Source organism: Sesamum indicum, linkage group LG10 (assembly GCF_026168435.1).
Source record: "Sesamum indicum cultivar Baizhima isolate 11 linkage group LG10, ASM2616843v1, whole genome shotgun sequence".
In the NCBI taxonomy this organism is placed as follows: Eukaryota; Viridiplantae; Streptophyta; class Magnoliopsida; order Lamiales; family Pedaliaceae; genus Sesamum; species Sesamum indicum.
Genome location: NC_142666.1, coordinates 16,234,466 through 16,254,827, shown reverse-complemented (window position 1 = coordinate 16,254,827; position 20,362 = coordinate 16,234,466). Strand labels below are relative to the sequence as shown.

Sequence of the window (20,362 nt, the reverse complement as noted above, 5' to 3'; positions counted from 1 at the left end):
GGCCACATCTTGATTTTATATGCATTCGTGTTAATGCAATCTCAGTGAGTCTCCTGGTGTTGATGAGGTCTGGATTGGCATTCTTCATCTTTGTTATCTGAGAGAGTCTCCTGGTGTTGATGAGGTCTGGATTTGAGTTTGTTATGTGTAAAAACAAAGGATGCCAGCTGAGGAGATATGATATCTTGTGATTAGAGGAGCCCCTTATCTATATCTATATTTATATTCTATCTATATCTATATCTATATATTACATTATTATTATGTTATATATATATATTATATTATTATTATATATAAAAGTGCCAATCCCCCTAAACTTTCTTTCTTTTTTTGATTTGCCTAAATGAACCTTATTATATTAATATTTCTAGGGGTGATTTTGTGAGTTATGTGAATATAATTCATATTAAATACTTTTCACATTACTATATTTACTCTTATTGATTATTGCTTTTTCCATTGCAATGTTTATTCTTAATAATTATTGTTTGCCTGATAATTATATCTAGATTTAATTCATTTATTAGAATGAAAAAAATTCCTTATAATAATACAAGTGGAAAAGGCTACAACTATAATTTTCCACTTGCCCAATTAATAAAAAAGGCACCAAAATCTTATTTCAAAAGTCATAATTTTAAAATATGGAGTAATATAAATGGTGATTTTTTTTTTTTATAAATATAAGGATGAAAAGTAAATAATACCATATAGCGAATTAATATAGAACCTACAGGCAGTTAAAAAAAAAGAAGATCACGAATAAAGAAATCACATGAAAATTTTAATATTGCCATTAATTTTATACTTTCAAGCGACAATAGTTTATCTACTGGAAATGAGATTCACAGTGACAATCCTACTTATGTAGGCGTTAGTCTATTTTTGTAGTAGTACGTGTATGTTGTTTTATTATTCCACCTAAAGTCGTTGACTGGTTTAGAAATCTTGTTATATTGTGTATCGAGTGTTGTAATAGTTTATTGCTTATTATAGAGACATCGTTGTATTTAAAAAAAAAAAAATAACAACAACAAATCTATATATATAGTTATCATTAAAAAAACATCTAATGACACATATATAAGGGCAACAAATTAATCATAATTACTATATTGTGTTTACAATATAAATGTATCACTAATATTTACAGTGATAATTCTATGCATGATTTTTGTCATTAATAATTATATTAGTGATAAAATTTTGTTTAATAAATATATTTTTAGTGACAATTTTAAAATTATTAACATTATTTTTATTGCAGCGGGGTGACCTAAGTCAATCATGTCCCATCACCAATATGTAATTGTAGTTCAAAGAATTTCTCTTTTTAGCATTTTGTATTTTAAATTCAACTAATTTTTTTAACTGGAAAAGATATAGTTTAATTACAATAAATTAAAATATAATTGGTAAGTTTAATATTTCAGATTTTATTACATTTGACATATTTAAAGCTAAGTAAAGAATGAGTGTAACAAATATATATAAGACTTTCATGTAAAACTTTTTATTATTTGACAATAAAATTTAAGTTATAACTACTTAATGTTTTAGATAAAAGAGAATAGTAATTACATATCCATTTTATGAATATTATTTTTTTTAAAGTATGACGCCTATATTTATTCATCTTGTTCCTAAAAGTGTTTAACTTTAAGTTAAGCATATAGATTGTTAATTTCTTTAAAGCATATAAGAGTGTTGAGATATCATATTTCTTATGTATTTGTGTTATATATATATATATTTATACTTTTACTTTTCAAAAGTTTTTTTTTGTTAACTTATTGTACGCATTCATTACTTAACTTTGAGTACGTAAAATATAATAAAATTTAGAACTACTTAACTTACTAATTATATTTCAATTTATTATAATTAAAATATATTTCTTCAATTAAGAAATCCTTTGAACTACAAATATATATATATATATATATATAAGGACAATATTGTCCAAATATTTAGTGGCAAAAGACAAGTGTTGTATTTGTTAGTTTAAGAGTTCGTTTCATTCAAGTGGAGAAAAGAAAAAGTGAAAAGGGGAGGGTTAGTGAAAAGCATAGGGGAGGAAAAAAATCATAGTTTTTTTAAAGTTGTTTGATATGATTGGAAGGAGAGTAAATCTCAAACAATTCTTCTGTCTGATACAAGGAAAATAGATTCAGAAGAAAAGACTGATTTTTATAATTTTACTGATTAACCATTTCTCTTTATTTTGTATTAGAAAATAAACAAGTTAATATTATACTAAAATAATTTTTAGAATATTAAAAATTTAAAATCTTATTACAAAAATACTCATCAAACAAGAATAAACTAATTTTTTATTAATAAAAAATATTTATCAAACAAAGATAAGAATATTTTTTGTTAATAAAAAAATTCATCAAAACAAGTATTGTTCATTGATTCTAAAATATTCAATTTAAATTAATAAAATTACCACCAATACCTTTAATAAAGAAATTAAATTCAAACATCAACACTTTTATTGATTATTTATTTATTTTTTTTAAAAGATTTTACCTGAATTTATCAACGGGAATGATAAAAGAATTGAAAAAAAATTATATATATGGGTAATAGAATAAATAAAAACAAAATATGTATTTATTTTTGTTTTTTTAGTCTTATACGTTCACTTTTTCGTTCAATTTTGAATACAAACAAAATTGAACTCTAGTGAGGTTTCATATACATCAAGTTTTACTTTTTTTCCCATCTATTCTTCCTAATCAAATACCAAACTTATTTTTATACATCTGTTTTTACTTTGTTTTATTAAACACCCACTTTCCCTCCAACTATACACAGTAAAAAGGATAATCCCATTTTTACTCACAAATAATAATTGTTTATTCTGCGATATTAATTTTTTAAATTACCTAAAATATCCTTACGTATTTCAATCATCCCTACTCAAAATTTTCTTTTAATCTATATATCTAAACTATCTATTTATTCCAATATGAAAATTTCACTCACAAACGATAATTTGTAAAATAACGATCCCAAAATATTTTGTATTCATAATATTGCTAAATTAATTTATTTTATTTTTAAAATGTGAATGTGTAGATTCGTATATTTTATTTTTATTTATAATATATTTTAAAATATAAATAATTATTTATTATATGTACACAGAAAACCATGTACAATAACAACTAGTTAAGAATAATTCAGAAAGAAAAGTGCATTTAATCCTGAGAATAATCATCCAATTTTATTTGGATGAGCCCAAATATCCCTATCCCTATACACCTTATTAGATGTATTCAACTTTTATTAGAAGTGCCTAAAACCCTAATTTTATTTTTTAATAGGTTGGCTTTTGATTTTGACGCTTTTGTCCTACTGCTCTCAGACGCGCATTTGCTTCGTGCGACTTAGTCCCAATTGCGCCGTAACTTCTCCGTAGTGTCCTTTTCTGCGTACGTCGCTCTCTCTTTATCTAATTTCTCCTCAGAACAAACAAATTATTGATCCCTTTCTCCCAACAAACACCCTCCATTTTCACCTCTTATTACACGCCAACCACACGACTACCCTCACCCACAAAGACCCATTTTGGTCATTACAGCACCCCTTAAATTATTCATAATAATAATGATCAACGCTTAATTCAACGTTCTGTATATTTCCTGCCTCGTTTTCTCCCTTATTTCTATGACTGTTTCTCTCTCTCTCTCTCTCTCTATACATACACACAAAAACCTGTCTGTATGTATCATGCACACGAGAACACACAGTGAGTGTGTATCTGCGTGTTAATTGACTTGAACAGGCTTTGGAATTTCTTGTTTCTTCTTCGTTGGTGGAACTTTTTGTACGCTTCGTGCAGGTCGAGGAGGTTTTTTTTTTTGGGAGGAAAGATGGTGGTGGATACGGCTATGGAGTTTCTGCTGCCGTCTTGGTGGGAGGTGCAAGTCACTTTGGCTGCGGCGGTTTTTGTGTTGGTGGCTTACTGGTTCTTCACTCTCGGTGGCGATGGGTGTGGCTGCGGAGGCGGCTATGATCGGGCGTTCGGGGATGGCTTGGGCGGCGGTGCGGATATGATTAACGACAAAGATAAGGTCATTTCCATAATTCTTCCGCCGAATTGAATTTACCTTTGATTTTGATTTTTGGTTCGTGTATTTGTCGTACCGCGATCATTTTATTTTGTTGTGATTTTGTCGCTTAAGAAATCTTCTAAGTAGAGTTAATGCAGCGGGATTAGTTATTGATGACTAAAAGGGTCAATTAGAAAACTGAACCACTGATAAAATGGAAATTCTGCTTCTTTGTTGTCAAACTTTTGTTTTTTGTTTTTTTCAGTCGTGTTTATTATCTATTAATTTACATTTAGTTTATCAATAATTAATTCACCGACCGTGTGTAGCACTTCTGAGAACTGAAAGTTGTGAGTTTGTGTGATCAGTCGACCATTCTCTGTACCTTATAGCAATTTGCTTCTACTGTAGTATGTGATTTATGTTAGAGACAAGGCCAGTGTCATAGATTACTGCCTAATTTGATTCAAGACTGTTGTTTTGATAGTGATATTTTTGATCTACATGTCTGTAATTTCATGATGGATTCTATTTGGTGTTTCCTTCCAGCGAAGAGTTTTATTTACTAAAGGTCAATTCAGTAATTAAGTACTGAGTTTAGGAAATTTTGCTCTTTTAACACTTAAATATTGTTTCTCTATTTTGCATAATCTTGCTTTCAATAGTTAGTTTATTATGGTACAGTTTTCTGAGAATTGGATGTGAGTTTTATATGGATGTACAACACAATCTGGATCTTCAATAGTGATTTTCTTGCTTTGATTGAGATGAAGCTTTTGTTTCTCCGTTTAGCTTTTATTTCTTTTATTTAGTTCCGTGTCAAGGAGCACAGTTTTCCAGGTCTCTTGTGTACTGGTGATGAATTATGGTTCATTTGATATGTTCTGCCATTTATTTGAGTTATTAATTGGGTGCATATTTCCATCTAAATTATACATTGTTGGTTGACATACAGAACCAATTGCTTTCAGACGCGGGCTTCCCCCCTCCCCCCCACCCCTTCTTTTTGTGATTTTAGATTAATTTCTTGATCAAGTTATTGTGATGAGTTTTGGGAAAGATGGGGAAGTTTTAGTTAATCCACTTTGTTATAGAAGAATTTGTCAGTCTGTGGCTAGGTGGTGGCTATTTTTAAGGTAGTTTATCCATTGGTTCAAGTTAATTTTTGATGTTGACTGTATGAAACCAGAGAATGAAGCATTATGCATAACAGCACCCTAGCATGAAGAAAGAAACATGCAAATGATATATCTAAATTGCTTATCATTATTCATTCCCATTTATCTGACTGATTCCTTAAGTAGTTGCCTAAACAGTACCTAATCTCTTAGTAAGCGCATTTTCCTTTCTCTATTTACTTGTTGTTGTTGGTTCTTCCCCCCCTAAAGGTATTAAATTGATGGTGTTTTTGAGTTTCTTGGTATTTGGAGATTGCATCGATGTGATGAAGTTCTGCACTGTATTTATATTTTTGTAACCACTTCTAGTTAAGAAATAAGAACTATAACATCTTCATGACCACATGGCATGAAATGAGTTAGTCGCATAGTCTTAGAGGTGAATTTAGGTGATATTTCGTCGTTTATGTTTGCTCGGATTCTCTGGTACATACAGCTTAGTCTCATAGATGCCTTTCTTTGCTTTTGTGTTTTGAGCTTATACAGTTTGACTTGTATAGGAAATAAATGACTAGAGTTGTATCTAACTTCTAAGTTTCTCATAAAACATACTTGTGAGTACGCTAGGATTAAATGCTGCCTAATGATATTATCAACTTCTATAAAATTTTATTAGCCAGCATTGCCATAAAACTATGGTTAACCATATTATAAAGTCATTCCTAAGCAATGGTTATTCATTAATATTGAAGGCCAATGGTGAAAAGAAGAACATAGGTACATAATGTGGCAAGTCATGAAAAAAGGTAACTGATAATGAAGCCACATCAACTTTTTGGTTTATTATACATCTTTTCTCTACAATTTGTTTGACTGAATACTCAATCTGCCTTGAGGAAGTTAGATCTACTTTTGAACTTATAATACTGAATAATGAGTGTATAACTTTAGTGGCTTTTGGGTGTTCCAGTCCCTTTGGTTCTTGTAGCCAAAGTTATCTACTCGGCAGCCTATGAGAAGTGCCCAATAGTTTTTGTTCTAGTTTCCAATGTAATCTACATATAATTTTGTTTATAATATATACGTATCATAATTACTTGGTCATTCTTTCTGACATTTTACCTGCTAGATATGTGGAATCGATTGCAAAAATTACTTGTACTAATTGCTAATCTTTTAGATAATTAGTATTAATTAAAAGAAAAAACATTGATGTTATATTTGGATTTCAATATTGGTTCTTCTTCATAAATAGTTTTCTAAATTCTCTCCCCATAGGACTTACTTTTGCTGATGGATTGTTATGAAGTTTTGACTCATGAAAGTTTCTTATTTGCAGATGTTGTCATTGTGCTTAGTCATCAAGTTATTTTTCTGTGTGCTATTTTGCTTTGTTTTTATATGCATATCTGGAGTAATCTTCCACTTGCTTGACATGCAGTTCTGCACTTCTTTTGTAGATGGGCCAGTTTAAGATGGATCCTCAAACTAATTCTGCGTACTTAATTAAGGTAACTTTACGAAATTTTGACAAGTGGCCTTTTCTTTTGCTAGATATTTTATGGTTCTTCAATGTTCCCTATTTTCCTTTTTCTATTAAACTGCAAGTTTTAACAACCATGTCCATGAACTTTTTGACCCTACAATAGCAAGTGTCACTTTCAGGTGGAGCTGTTAGCAGCAAAGAATCTTATTGGGGCAAATTTAAATGGCACATCAGATCCTTATGCAATTATCACTTGTGGTTCAGAAAAGCGCTTCAGGTGATTGCATCTCATTTGGCACCTGTGTTGTCCTAAAGCAACAAATGGTTTTTAAAATAAGCCTATGCATTTGTTTTCCACTTCATCTTTACCTGACATTTCTGAAATTTAGCTAGTCTTCGTGATCCTATTTGCTTATGATGTTTATTTTTTCTTTTGTCTCATTTCTTGTGTGTGTGTCTCTCTCTTTCTTTAATTGTTATTTTTGGTATTATTGTTTAAAACAGATGACTTTGTGACACATCTCTTTTTGGATTTTGCTGCATATGGAAGTATCCCTTTTGTCCTGTGACATTTAATGTTGATGCAAATTTGAATACGAAATAACATACTTCTGTCATGCTGGAACTTGAAGATTTGATTTAGTTTTGAGATGTAATGGGATTTACACTTGTTTTTAAATGTAGGAATGGTATTGCAATTAGTCTAGAGGTCTCAAAGAGAGGCTAAGCATGTTAAATGAGCTGATGGTGATCCACAGCTCCAGATGATAGCATACATGGAAAAACAATTTAGTTGGAAGAAGTTCACAAGCTATAAGGAAAAGGGGATGGTGATGCAGGAAAAGTAGAGAAGAAAAAGTAGAGAAGAAAAAGGCACTTTTGGAGAGAAATGAAGGGAGGAAAAAGTGGGAAGGAAGGGGGAATGAAGAGTAATGGAAGGTTGCCTGCTATTCAGGTGTGATGAGGATAAGTGAAAGACATCGCTGATAAATGACTAGGTCACCAGGGTTCTGGATTATTACTTATGTTTCGGAGCTTATGTAATTTTCATATAGATACCTTGTTTATGAAGTTTGGCCTTTTCTCAAATTAGTTTCAATATTTGAAAAAAGTGGGATTTGCTGATTTCTTTAAGTTAATTGTTGAAGACTGCTTAAGCTGTTGGAGAACATATAGCATGGCTTGTGTCACATATTTAATTGCATGCAAGTGAGCTGTTAAAAGATGTTCACTCTTATAGTTATATACATATATTTTTCTATTTATTTTTACATGTTCAAGGAAGTTCACTCTTAAAAAATTTCAGTTTGTTGCTGCTACTTGTGCTCCGCCACCTGCTCCCTGCTCATGTGAATTAGATCTTTGTAACTTCAAATTTAGGCTTCTCTTCATTTTTGAGCTGTGTAACCTAATGTGAAGGTTAGGTGATGTTCTAGACATTAACTTCCTTTTAGCTTGCTTATAGCTTTTGAGAAGTTTTCATCTCCAACAGAGGTTGGCCAGCATTTCAGAAATTTACTCATTTGTCTGATTAGAAGTATAGTCCAAGAGAGTTATATATGCTAATTTCTATTTAGGATGCTTATAGTTTAGAGCAGCATTAGTTATATTTAATGATCAAGGACATTTCATGTTTGACAGTTGTACTTTCTCTCATGGTTTCTATTTACCTTATATAACTCTCATGAAGATAGACACCAATTAAGATTCAAGTTTGTGTTCTTGTAGTTCTATGGTTCCGGGCTCAAGAAATCCCATGTGGGGGGAGGAGTTCAATTTTTCTGTTGATGAGCTTCCTGTGGAGGTAGTTGTTTTACATGGTCACTTTTGGCTAAATAGCAAAAATAATTGTGCACTTGGGCTCCCTCTGTGGATGTATTGCAGCTTATTCACCAATAAATCTCATGAAAAAAGATCTTTTATGCCATGCTTTGTACTTCATACTGGCTCCCTTTAATTGGCTTTATATATTGCTTCATCGATGTACTAATATACAGTTAAATAATTTTGTCTTTGGTCTGTAATATGACAGCTGGCTTCAGAATGACATGTTAGGCAGCCTGTACTTCTCTTTTTGTCTGTAGAGCAGCTATTCTCATCCCTCCTTGCTATCGCCTTTTTCAGGGTTATTTTAGCCAACAGTTTCTCTTATAACTTCCTCAAATATTATTTATCTATACATACATAATTCTTCAAGCAAACAGACATAATGTAACTGCAATTTGTAATATTAAATAACTTAATAGATACTTATTCTATCTTTTGTAATTCTACATGTCCAGTGTCCAGTAGAATTCCTCTGATTTATGTGATATAAACCTCTGCGATTGTTGACTAGTGTATACTGGAATGTCTTACCTCCCATTTTCTATTGCTTTGCTTTGAAGTGCAATAATGTGCTGGTGCTCGATTTTGTTGTTCGGAACAAAATCATCAAATTAACATTGCACGACAGTCACATGCATGTAGAAGTGAGGCCTCAAATGCCACAAATTCCTTGAACATGCAGCTGCAACTTGGTTCAGAGAAATCAAATTTTTTATCAGGAATTTCAGTGTTGTGAAACATGATCTTACTTGCAAAGACTTTGTGTCTGTTGAACTTTTGTCAGCCATTTTTCGGTTTAAGAACTTTCATCGGAAAACCTTTTTCAATATGAAAATCGTCTCACCAGATAAACACATGCATATATGGAATATACCTACATATTAGTCAACATCATTTTGTTCTGAAATACCTACATTGCTGGCAGGTCTTATGGTATTTAATAGCATGCGTGTGGCTTCTGGAGTCCTGTTATGCCCTTGCAGTCCTTCTTGCTGATTAGGTTTATTAAGTTGTGCTGATTCATTTTGTTACCTTTCCAATTATATTGAACTTCTGCGTTAATTACTGCCTTATTGTGGACCATCTGGCCCTGATAGATGCATAAATGAATTGCGCACTTCAGAACATTTACCTACAGTTTATGTCAAGCCGAGTATAAGGACCCCTAAGGACAGATCTGCTTTGTGGCTGTATAAACAAACTCAAAGCTCTAGAAAAGATATTAGAAGCCTAAAACCCAAATCCTACTTCTGAATTGTCTATACATAACTGAGAAACTCATTCCTGAATTTTTTAATCAAGTAATATTTTGCCAGGTTGGCAACTAACCAAGCAAACAAAAAACCATAATTATTTTCAAGCACTTTTTATTATGTTTGCATGAAGGGACATGTAACTTCAAATTCTAACAGCTAATTCCCTTTTGTTAACTTTTCCTAGAGCTAATTCTTTATCTAATCGTATGGGCAGATAATTGTGACAATATATGATTGGGATATAATTTGGAAAAGTGCTGTTCTTGGTTCAGTGAGGATCCCTGTTGAACATGAAGGTCATACTGGTGCTGTATGGTATACATTGGACAGTCCATCAGGGCAGGTATTAAATTGTTTTTATGTTCCTGTTTTGCAAGTTAAGTTTTTACTTGGTTGTTGCCGTGATTTTGAAGAGCCCTTTTTGGTTCTTTTTCAGGTCTGTCTTCATATTAAAACACACAAACTCCAGAGGAATTCGTCCAGGTAATTTTTTGCTTGCCAATTATACTTTTCCTTTCTCTCCATGGTGCTTTGTTTCATTATCTTGTTTATTTCTTGGCGTTTGTTATGCACTTACTAGGTTGTTTTCTCTTTGGCTTTGGTTCCTCTAACCTCAAAATGTAAAAATTATTTTCAAAGGATTGTGACCTTTCAAATCTATGGTGGCAAGGATTGCAGATTGTATTATTCCTTGCTTTCTGTTATGACTAGCGAATTACTTTATAAAAGAATATCTAGTTGCTCTATGACTTAAGCAGCATGCTGGCATTTTTGATGCAGAAATTTCTGCTTTTTGGGAACTTGAATGTGGTTCCTATTCTCTTTTTGGCTTCTTGTATCTATTCACTTTGAAATTGTCATAGATCTTTACCTTGTCCTTGCATATAGTATCGATTTTAGCTTAATCTATGTCCCTCCAGCATTTGTCTGTCAGTCCTTATCTTTATGTTGATTGTGTGCTTTCTTGTCGTTACTTGTTTCAGTTTTCCTAGCATACACTCATTCAGCTAAACTGTTGAAAAGGTTTGAAATGCAGTTTTGCACTTAAGCATTTAGGACTTGAGTTGGTTCGGCAAATAGTGTGGGAGATTGGGCTAGAATGACATGCTCTTTATAATATTCCGAGCTTGTTGGAGATCAAGATGTTTAAACAAGTACTTGGGTTGAAGAATGATCACTATTTGCATATATTTTTCTTTTCCTTTTTCTAGAGTAGGCACAATTGAATTATTTTGAACACATAAAGCATTTTTCTTATATCATATTTGCTTTACTTGCTGATAATTTTAATTTGTTCTGTTGGCAGTAAAACTAGTAGAATTAATTTTCTCGTTATTTTTCCGGAGATAAACGCCAATCTTGATAGTTACCATACAAACTCTTTTTACCATTCATAATGTTTCTTGTTAGCTATCTGAACTTGTTTAGTTACTTATGCTAGGGATTTGAATGGCTATGCTGGTGCTAATTCTCGAAGAAGGCCTTTAGACAAACAAGGACCAACAGTTGTTCATCAGAAACCCGGGCCACTACAAACAATTTTTAATCTTCTCCCTGATGAGGCATAGTTTTTCTCTTATTTTTGACTGGTTAGACCTTAGTTTTTTTTGGGCGATTTTAGCAAATTCAGTTCCTGATAATAGTGATTCTGTTCACCAGATTGTTGAGCACAGCTATTCATGTGCACTTGAAAGATCGTTTTTGTATCACGGTCGGATGTATGTATCAGCATGGCATATCTGCTTCCACTCTAACGTTTTCTCAAAGCAAATGAAGGTTAGTTTCTCATGTTTGGTTTTTTCAAGATTCAGTTATGTTATGAGGCATCTCTTTGGAGCTTTGGCTGAAAAACTTAATACTTCTGACCAAGTCTCCATTTATGATTCAGTATGAACTTTGTTTTATGTTATCTATCTACTCAAAGCATATGTGAATTAGTGTGCGTCTTATTACTTTCTAGAGCTTTGCCGATATGTGGGTCTTGAATTTTTGTTCGTCTGTGACTGTGCTTTTGATTTCTGATTACGGTTAAGGTTTGCTCATTTCTAGGTTTTGCTTGTTGATGTTGTTTGCATTTTCATTTTGCAGGTAACTATACCTTTTGGAGACATAGATGAGGTAGAACGCCTTTTTGTTTTCCTTCTGCACTATCCTCTTATATGCTTGTCTCATTTGCTTTAGTATGAAATGATTGTATACATTTATTTGGTTTTCCATTATCAGATAAAGAGGAGCCAACATGCATTCATAAATCCAGCTATTACAATAATTCTTCGGATGGGTGCTGGGGGACATGGTGTGCCTCCTTTAGGAAATCCTGATGGTTAGTAATTGTTCTTCCTTTTGCTCCTCTAAATCCTGATTTGGTTTTTTATGATGTTTCTTATGTTTGAGAATTGAGGGATACTTCCTAGGTCCTTCCAGAACAGAACTTAAAATCTTTTGTGCATATCACAAGGGAAATAATTTGATATTTCTAATATCATGAATTTTCTGGTTATGATGTAGCTATGTAGATAGCCTGGCGGGTGCAAGTTCTTATGAGGTGATGTTAGACGATTTTGTTTGCATTATGTATGGTCTGTAATTACATGATACAGTGTTGTCTTTGTGAGAGTAGGTCACAGGAAGAGTAATGCATGCTAGTTGAAGCATGTCATGACTTATTAATGGCAAGATGCCCAACAATGTCATCTAAATAATGAATCTCTATCTTTGCTGAAAATGAAGCTTCATTAATTGTTCTCTTGTCTTTGGTCTTTCCCGTCGTAAGTTTATAATTAGAAAGCAGAAATATTTGTAGTGTGTGATGTCCTTTGTCAATTGGGTCCTTTTCCATTATGATTATCTTATCTTATAGATGACATTAAATATACACTTACACTGGGAACTAAACAAAGAGATATTGAAAACTCTTGGGTCTCCATTAGTTCTGGGTGAGCCATTAATGTTGTTTCAGCCTTTGAAAGACTAATTTGGTTACTAGTCTCTCTGGAGAGTTGTGGAAGCTGATGTCTGTGCATAAGCCACTTCACTCACATTTCTCTTTCAGGTAGAGTCAGATACAAATTTGCTTCATTCTGGAACAGAAATCATGCACTGAGAGGTTTACAACGTGCAGCAAGGAACTATCATGACATGCTTGAAGCTGAGAAGAAGGTCTGAACTATGCTTTCGTTTAATATTTGTTCCTTGTTATTACTGGAACTTTTAGAGAAAATGCTACCTAACACATAGGAATCTTTGGCTTCAAAATGGTAGAGCCTACTAGAGGCTTCTGGCCTTATGCCTTAGGATGGAAGGTGATATCTTGTAGATGTCAGCCCTTAATTTGCACAAATAGAGGTACCCAAACACTGGAATTGAATAGTCATATTCTTGATGCATTTGACCTTATTGCTTTATTGGTTACCAAACTAAACCTTTATGGTTTCATTAGGTATAGTGAACTATATTTTATTGTGAGATATATTGTCTTTGGATATCACTGTTACAAGTTACTAGATGATGGACTATTCTACTTATATGGCTACCCCATACTGTTACATGTTCTGAACATCTATGCTAGAAAGAACATAAAAAGGTAGTAGGACCAAAGTATAAGATTTCTTGATTATTGATTGGAAAATTGGTTTTTTCTTACTGAACACAAGGATTGATCCATAATTACTTCTTTCCTCATTTTGCTTGAGAAATATGCTCTTAATATGGCACCTAAAAGGTCAAAGGGGAGGAAAAGGGTACTCGAACCTTTTCGAGCTGGAGTGGGGTCTACTCAAGCACAAGTAAATCTGTTTGACTTGTGAACTTTTTTCTATTTTTTGAGTTTTTAGTTTTTATATTATTTTTGGTGAAATCGACATTCAATTCTATATCAAGTTAATACAAAAATAATGTGCAATATACTTTTCAATATCTCATTTTTATTTTTTAAATTTTGAATAATAGCTGTAATTGGATATTTTCATTAAATAAGCTCCCTCAGTAATTTAGCAATTTTTGTAATCTTTTTGAAAATATTTATTTAATTAATGCTTTTGATTTTCTTGGTCTATTGTAATATCAACTCCCCATCCATTATAGTCTTGTGAATTAATAGGTTCTATATGCTATTGTCATATCTCCTGGAAAAATGAATTTGAAAAATGATATTTTCTAACAAATAATAATAACTTTTTATATTTATCTTGTGAGTGTATATTCTTTACCAAGGCATATAAATATGCATAACAATTTATTGTTTATGTTATAAATTCGTAAAGTTTTACAAAACTATAAATTAACATGATATATGATAATAGCATTTGAATCTCAAAAATTATATGTGCTTTTGATGATATCTTCTAGTATATAGACCTATAATGTGAACAAGTATTGCTTGGTTATTCTTCTATATTTTGTATCTTTTATGAAACTAATTAACATAAGAATTTGCATTGATGATATCACCATGATTTAGTATTAATTTATAAACATTCTCATGTTATTTCTAGAAAATGTCTTTTTAATGTTTAAATATATTATTATGAATGTTTTCTAATATAATTTAGTCCAACATAAGGGCTTTCTTTACCAAATTAGTAACATACTCTTAAAATGGCTGTTCTTTTTCATCATTTTTATATGCCTCTATAATTAAATGTATTATTGTGCCGTGTTTAATTACTTATACAACATTATGGATATGTGCTACATCTTTACCAATTATGATTTTATATATTATATAATGGTATCATTTCATCTGAATAGCAATTAGCAACTAAGAATAAGTTCAAACATGATCAACACGCACAAGTTGATTAGACCATGTGTCTTCCCCATCATGAACCCCATCTGAGTTGCTGTACTCTTGCTCAGTTTCCCAAGTTGCTTCCTTCCCCTTTTGAAGAGAAACCCCAATCTCTAACTTGCAGAATTGCTGCAACCGGCTGCCAAAGTCATCACCTTGCACCACTGTAGTCTTCTTGGACAGCCAAACTCCTCCACCTCACACTGTCAAACTTCTTCTCCTTGCACCCCGAACTCCATCATTCACTAGGTTCTCGTTGCAGCAGGCATAAACTCCATCTGCCAATTTATGACTGGAAACTGGTGTGATATGTGGTTTTATTTGATAAATCTCAAGTACATAGTACAGTTTTCAAGATTTAGGTGGCTGAGAAAACTTACAGAACTCGAGTAGTGACTCGTGGGATTGTTCAAAACTGAGCTGAGCATGAGTTCAAATCAATGTAACGTTAAAGTCCATTACAAGCTCTAACTCTGTTCCACTTTGGCCTCTTGCATGGATGAATTCTGTTCATTTGGAGCTATAAGTTGTTGTTATGATGCTTTATCAGAATAGAAGACCCTAGGTTAGAAATGATCTTAGTATGCTATGCATTGGATAATTTAGTTTGATGCTTGCTGATTATGAGAGAGAGTTTTTAGTGATAAAGATGTTAGAGGAGGTGGCAATTTCTTAACTTTTAGGTATACAAAATCTCTGTAGTCTGCATTTTGAATGGTCTGAGTAGCTCAGTCACATATGTATCTAATTATTTCATTTGGGTGCAGGAGAAGGAACAGTCTGCATTGCGTGCGCATAGTAGCTCTATCAGAGGCAGTAGAAGGCAATCTAAGATTTCTGAGGAGAGCGCTGTCAAGACTGAAAAGTACCTACCGTTCATCAAGGAAGAAGTGCTTTCTGAAATTTATCATGTAAATATACTCCCATTTTCCATTTAATCTTCTGATGTCTAATTTTCGGAACATGTTAATTTTATTTTTCTTCTTTACCAAATTAACTTGCAGGACGTTTTTCCGTGCACGGTGGAGCAATTTTTCAAATTTTTGTTAGAAGATGGTTCAACCTTCATAAATGAGTATCGTAGTGTCCGAAAGGATACTAACCTCGTAGTAAGTAAAAATGTGCAAGGATTGGTTATTGATCACCTCTAATTACAAATTTTATACTTTGTCTAAATGAGTTCGAACCATAATTTGTGTTTTGGGCTTTCATGATGAAGTATATCATGCACTTTCCATTATCATGGTGCCTGCAATCAATCCTGAAATAACACTATAATAATCAAAACATTCAGTACTCTAAATCTTTTGTAAATGAACACAGCTGAGCATATATTTACTGAAGCCCCAGAAAGGCACCAATTTCAGTTCTCTTTTCAAGGTTTGTGCCTGCTGAAGTCCTCCTCCCATACAAAGGAAAATAAAAGGAAAAGTAAACATCTAATAAACTGTACAGATACTTAAGACCAACAAATGCTAAATTCTGTTTCTTTCTGAACCCTGACATACCCTGACTATGTCAGCATCTTGGGCAGTCAACCACTTTTGCTCTGGATAAACACAGATATACCAGAATTACTGATATGATGCTTTTCTTATCTTGTATGTTAGAAAGAAATAAAAATTTCCATAATTATCGACAGAAACCCAGATGTGTGGGAAGTGTTGGCCAAGAAATTGAAAGTATATGCATTATACTTTTCACAAAATGTAGAAGCGTGTTGATGCTTGCAGCTACATCTTCAGTTCTATACTTAAAGCTTTTCAAACTAGTAGCGGACTGCAGTCTATCAACTGCTGGTCAAGGGATGACCTTAACCTACATGAATTCCTAGCCATGCAACTGAGACTTTGACATGAAATTCTTTTATGAAAATGTTAAAGGATTTCTCTATCGCTTTTCATGTAATTTCTTGAAGCTGTTTAAGGAAGGGTAACTCATTAGAACCTTTGAAATCTTTGTAATGGAATTCTGTGTTTTAGTTATCTTATGTTTGCTGTCATTCTAACTTCAGATAGGTCAGTGGCATGCTGCTGATGAATATGAGGGTCAAGTCAGAGAAATTACTTTTAGATCCTTGTGCAACAGTCCAATGTGTCCTCCAGATACAGCAATGACTGAGTGGCAACATGCTGTTCTGTCAGCGGATAAGAAAACACTGGTGAGACTTAACTTTGTCATGATGTTACATTTCTGTCATTGGTTTGGTCAGGTTGCATTGATGTGGTTATTTTTCAATTATGTGTTTAGGTGTTTGAGACTGTACAACAGGCACATGATGTACCATTCGGATCATATTTTGAGGTTAGTACTATGGTTTTTCATTTTATCAGTCTAATCTTGATAAATATATTTATAGCATTACGTGTATGTATAATTTTTATGTCTTAAGGATGATCTAATTAGATAGATAAGCAATGATGCAAAACCCATCTTCTTATGTTGTCCTTATTCTTTGACTTGACATGCCTTGTGAATCAGATTCATTGCAGGTGGTCATTGGAGTCAAACTCTTCTTCGTGCACCTTGAATATTAAAGTTGGTAAGTGTCTGCTGGTGCTTAAATTCGTTTTATGATTTTGAACTTGATCGATTTCATTTGATGCTTTGGATGCTTGTCATTTGGTTATGGAAATTGTTGAAGTCGTATATGTTAGATATGCTAGCAATGCCAAATTGACCGGGCGAAAATGGAGGAGCCCCCTGCTTATCATAATCTGTGATGATCAACTAGAAAACTTCCCCTAGATTTCTTCGAATGTGGATGGGTTGTGACCTTTTAATTGATAAGTGAGTAGTGTGGATCTGACAACAAAATATTTTTAAACTTCTTGCTGCTGCACCCTGAATTTTCCGCATAGGTAAAAATGGGAACATAAATGAAATCGCTAAGTTTAAAGAAATGAGGAAGTGAAGCAATGGTTTATGAAGAAGTTGGACGGCTCCCCCCTTGTTTGATCTCTAGAAATCCTTCTCAGACTGATTTGTGTTTACAATTGAGGAAATAACTGAATTTTTAGAAACTGCAAAGTTGTCAGAGGATACGATGTAATGCTATACATTCAGCCAATTAAGGACAAATCAGCATCAGATTGGCCTTGTGAGATTTCAAATGACATTTCTTGACCACTGAATTTCATGTCCTTGGGAAGAGGTCCTTGGCAATAGGTTCAATAATAATATCAACATGTTTCTTTTGACAAAATATAACACCATATCGTCGTATTAGGTTTTCATGTTCATAAAGCTGTAATGCAAACTTACCCTGTAATAGAAATTGCCAACTTTCGTATGAGAGGACATCCAATGCTCTTTGGATGCTACAAGAGGTTCTGGATTCCAATCATTCCGATACGGGAGTACACCCTTGAAAATTTCTTCTGTTGTGTCATCAGTTTTTATGGTTATTTCTGCCAATGCTAACATTGAAAATCACACTATAGTTAATTACTAGCAATATTCAATTAGGTCCTGTCCATCTTCAAAACCTATAAGCCATTGCTGTGAGGTCAAACTTTTTCACCATCTCTTTGCAAGTTGTTTGCACTGTCTTCTTGCCTCACGCTATAGACAATTGTTCATCTGTTTGGTGTGCAAGATAGATCTTGAACCACTTTATTTTGTTGGCATCTCTTAATTGAATAAGGTAACAATTTGGCCTAGATCTCTTATAAAGATTATGCACAAGTTATTGCTTCCGGTGCTTTTCCTTTTTTGATCTTTCCTATGTCTTTGTAAATGGTACTGCGAGTCTTGATCCTTCCAATTTTGTGACAGCATGTAATTATGTGCTCTGAAATTTGCACTACCCTTACAGGTGCCCATTTCAAGAAATGGTGTGTGATGCAATCCAAGATCAAATCAGGTGCTATCAATGAGGTACGATTCTTGATTTCCTGTTTTTCATTCGTTTTATTTTTTTTATTAGTTGAATTCTATTTCTAAATATATATTTCGACTATACTTTGCAGTATAAAAAAGAGGTGGAGATAATGTTAGATATAGCACGCTCATATATCCAGTCGAAGACAGCTAGTAGTGAAATTGAAAATGTAGGATCACCTCCTGTCGCTCAAGAAAGTAGATAAACTGGTATGCAAGTCTTCAATCTGTTCCCCACAGTCACTGGCTTCAAGTTGCTCACAGTTTTGCATCTGGTGTTTGTAGTATTGGACTTTATTCGACAGCTGAGGTCACTTGTCAATTATAAATCCGTTTTCAATTTCCGTTTCCTGTGCTTATTTGCACCCTATTTTCTTGCAAGAGATGAAAGTGGTGCGCTCAAAACTATGTGGGTTACAGTTAAGTTATAGTGTAGACATATGAACCTCTCTTTTTTCCAAGTAAATATGGCTCCATCTTCTTGAAACCAAGCATTTGTATCCTAATATGGTGTTCCTTCCCTTTCTGTTGGAGACGTACTAGTTATCCATCAAACGTGGCTGTTGACTGTACATTATCCTGTAATTTTGAAAGGTAATAAATTTATTCTACATCAATGTTTCTGAATTCTTCCTTGCATAATCTGTAACACCTTATAAATTTGAAAATTTGTGCAAGTTCGGGGGAAATATTGTAGGTGGTGTATTAAGTTGTTAAAGTTTTATGGCATAATGTTCCCAGGATACGGGAAATCCTCGATGAAATAATGTTTTTGCATGACTAGTAGGCTTTCTTTTGCTTTTACTGATTTTGGAGTACTTGAGATTTTGTTACTTTAGAACACACTAACATATATTTAGTTGATTGAATCTTTTCTAGTTTTAGTACGAAATTTTCCAATACAATCATATGTTTTTGCATATTGATATATTACAATTGTGCGCCTGTCTATAATGCTCTAGTTCCCATTGTTTTCAGCTCACCCTCAAATTAGAGCCTTTATGCAGAGAATCTAATAGCCTGCCGAGTACCAATGAGTCGATTCAATCGCAAAATTTTGTTGGATACACTTCAGATTGATTTATGAACTTACATACCACTATGACAAGTGAAATGTTTCTCCTGTTTTAGTAACATCTACGGAGCCCATGTATTTGCAGCAGCATCAGCCATGCCAAGAACCTCCTCAGTCGGCTTGACCGGTGTCTTAAATTCTTAGTTGTTTGTCAAACGTTACACGCAGTAAGCGTGGCCATGGTGCCACTTGAGCAGGCGTCTTAGACGCTTATGGTGTGATCGGTAAATAGAAATAATCCGAGAATGAAACAAGCATTCTCAAGTTTTTTTTAAAACATATGATTGGTATAAATTAAGATTAGGAATGACAAATTCATGTAGGAATGTCCATTCCTACAAATTGGGTTCAGCTACTCTTTATTTTAGCAAATCCTAGATCTAGAATATATTATGTTTTCAATATTGCTAAAAGCCTTTAAATTTTAATATGAAATATTTAGTTAAGTGTTCAAGTATGTAATATTAATTATTTAACATTTTTAATATTTTATTAAGTATAATATAAAGTCAACATACTTTTATGTGCTTTACCAAACAGTTACTATAAATCCAAAGTATTATATAACATTATAATATTTTTTCTAAATTTCTGTACGTCTGATATCTTTTGTATACAATAAAAAACATATCCTATAAGTTCATAATTTAATACTTCATTATAATGTTTCTTATGTAACAGAACTTTGTGTGGTTTTCTTACAATTTCATTATTATTTAGCAAATATATATCAATGAAAGATATTGTCAAACACATCCATACTTCACACATACAGATTAAGAAATTCAATTTTGACCATAATAAAATATATATTATTTCTTAAAACGGAAATTTAAAGTATATTGTAAATATTTGTAGACTT

General features: G+C 32.8%; 1 protein-coding gene across 2 annotated transcripts; it reads left to right on the top strand.

The window, feature by feature from the left end:
- The first annotated feature begins 3,653 nt into the window (after positions 1 to 3,653).
- Positions 3,654 to 19,052, top strand: LOC105171959 (C2 domain-containing protein / GRAM domain-containing protein). 2 transcript variants are annotated; one of them, XM_011093243.3, is made up of 18 exons: positions 3,654 to 4,088; positions 6,646 to 6,696; positions 6,851 to 6,948; positions 8,400 to 8,475; positions 9,969 to 10,097; positions 10,191 to 10,237; positions 11,196 to 11,316; positions 11,414 to 11,530; positions 11,843 to 11,872; positions 11,978 to 12,077; positions 12,807 to 12,913; positions 15,311 to 15,454; positions 15,548 to 15,652; positions 16,558 to 16,704; positions 16,794 to 16,847; positions 17,025 to 17,085; positions 18,361 to 18,422; positions 18,515 to 19,052. In XM_011093243.3, exons 1-18 carry the CDS (start codon positions 3,888 to 3,890, stop codon positions 18,629 to 18,631), a joined length of 1,767 nt encoding a protein of 588 aa, XP_011091545.1. In that variant the 5' UTR covers positions 3,654 to 3,887; the 3' UTR covers positions 18,632 to 19,052. The 2 variants fall into 2 exon arrangements, with proteins under 2 accessions (XP_011091545.1, XP_011091547.1); XM_011093245.3 differs by having other exon boundaries at positions 3,950 to 4,088; positions 6,627 to 6,696.
- The last annotated feature ends 1,310 nt before the right edge of the window (positions 19,053 to 20,362 follow it).

Excerpts from the sequence above, each read along its gene's own strand:
- LOC105171959 (XM_011093243.3), top strand. The coding sequence starts at position 3,888 with ATGGTGGTGGATACGGCTATGGAGTTTCTGCTGCCGTCTTGGTGGGAG. Across the intron at positions 10,238-11,195 it reads CTCCAGAGGAATTCGTCCAG|GGATTTGAATGGCTATGCTG; the intron begins GTAATTTTTTGC and ends TACTTATGCTAG. Across the intron at positions 12,078-12,806 it reads TCCTTTAGGAAATCCTGATG|GTAGAGTCAGATACAAATTT; the intron begins GTTAGTAATTGT and ends TTTCTCTTTCAG.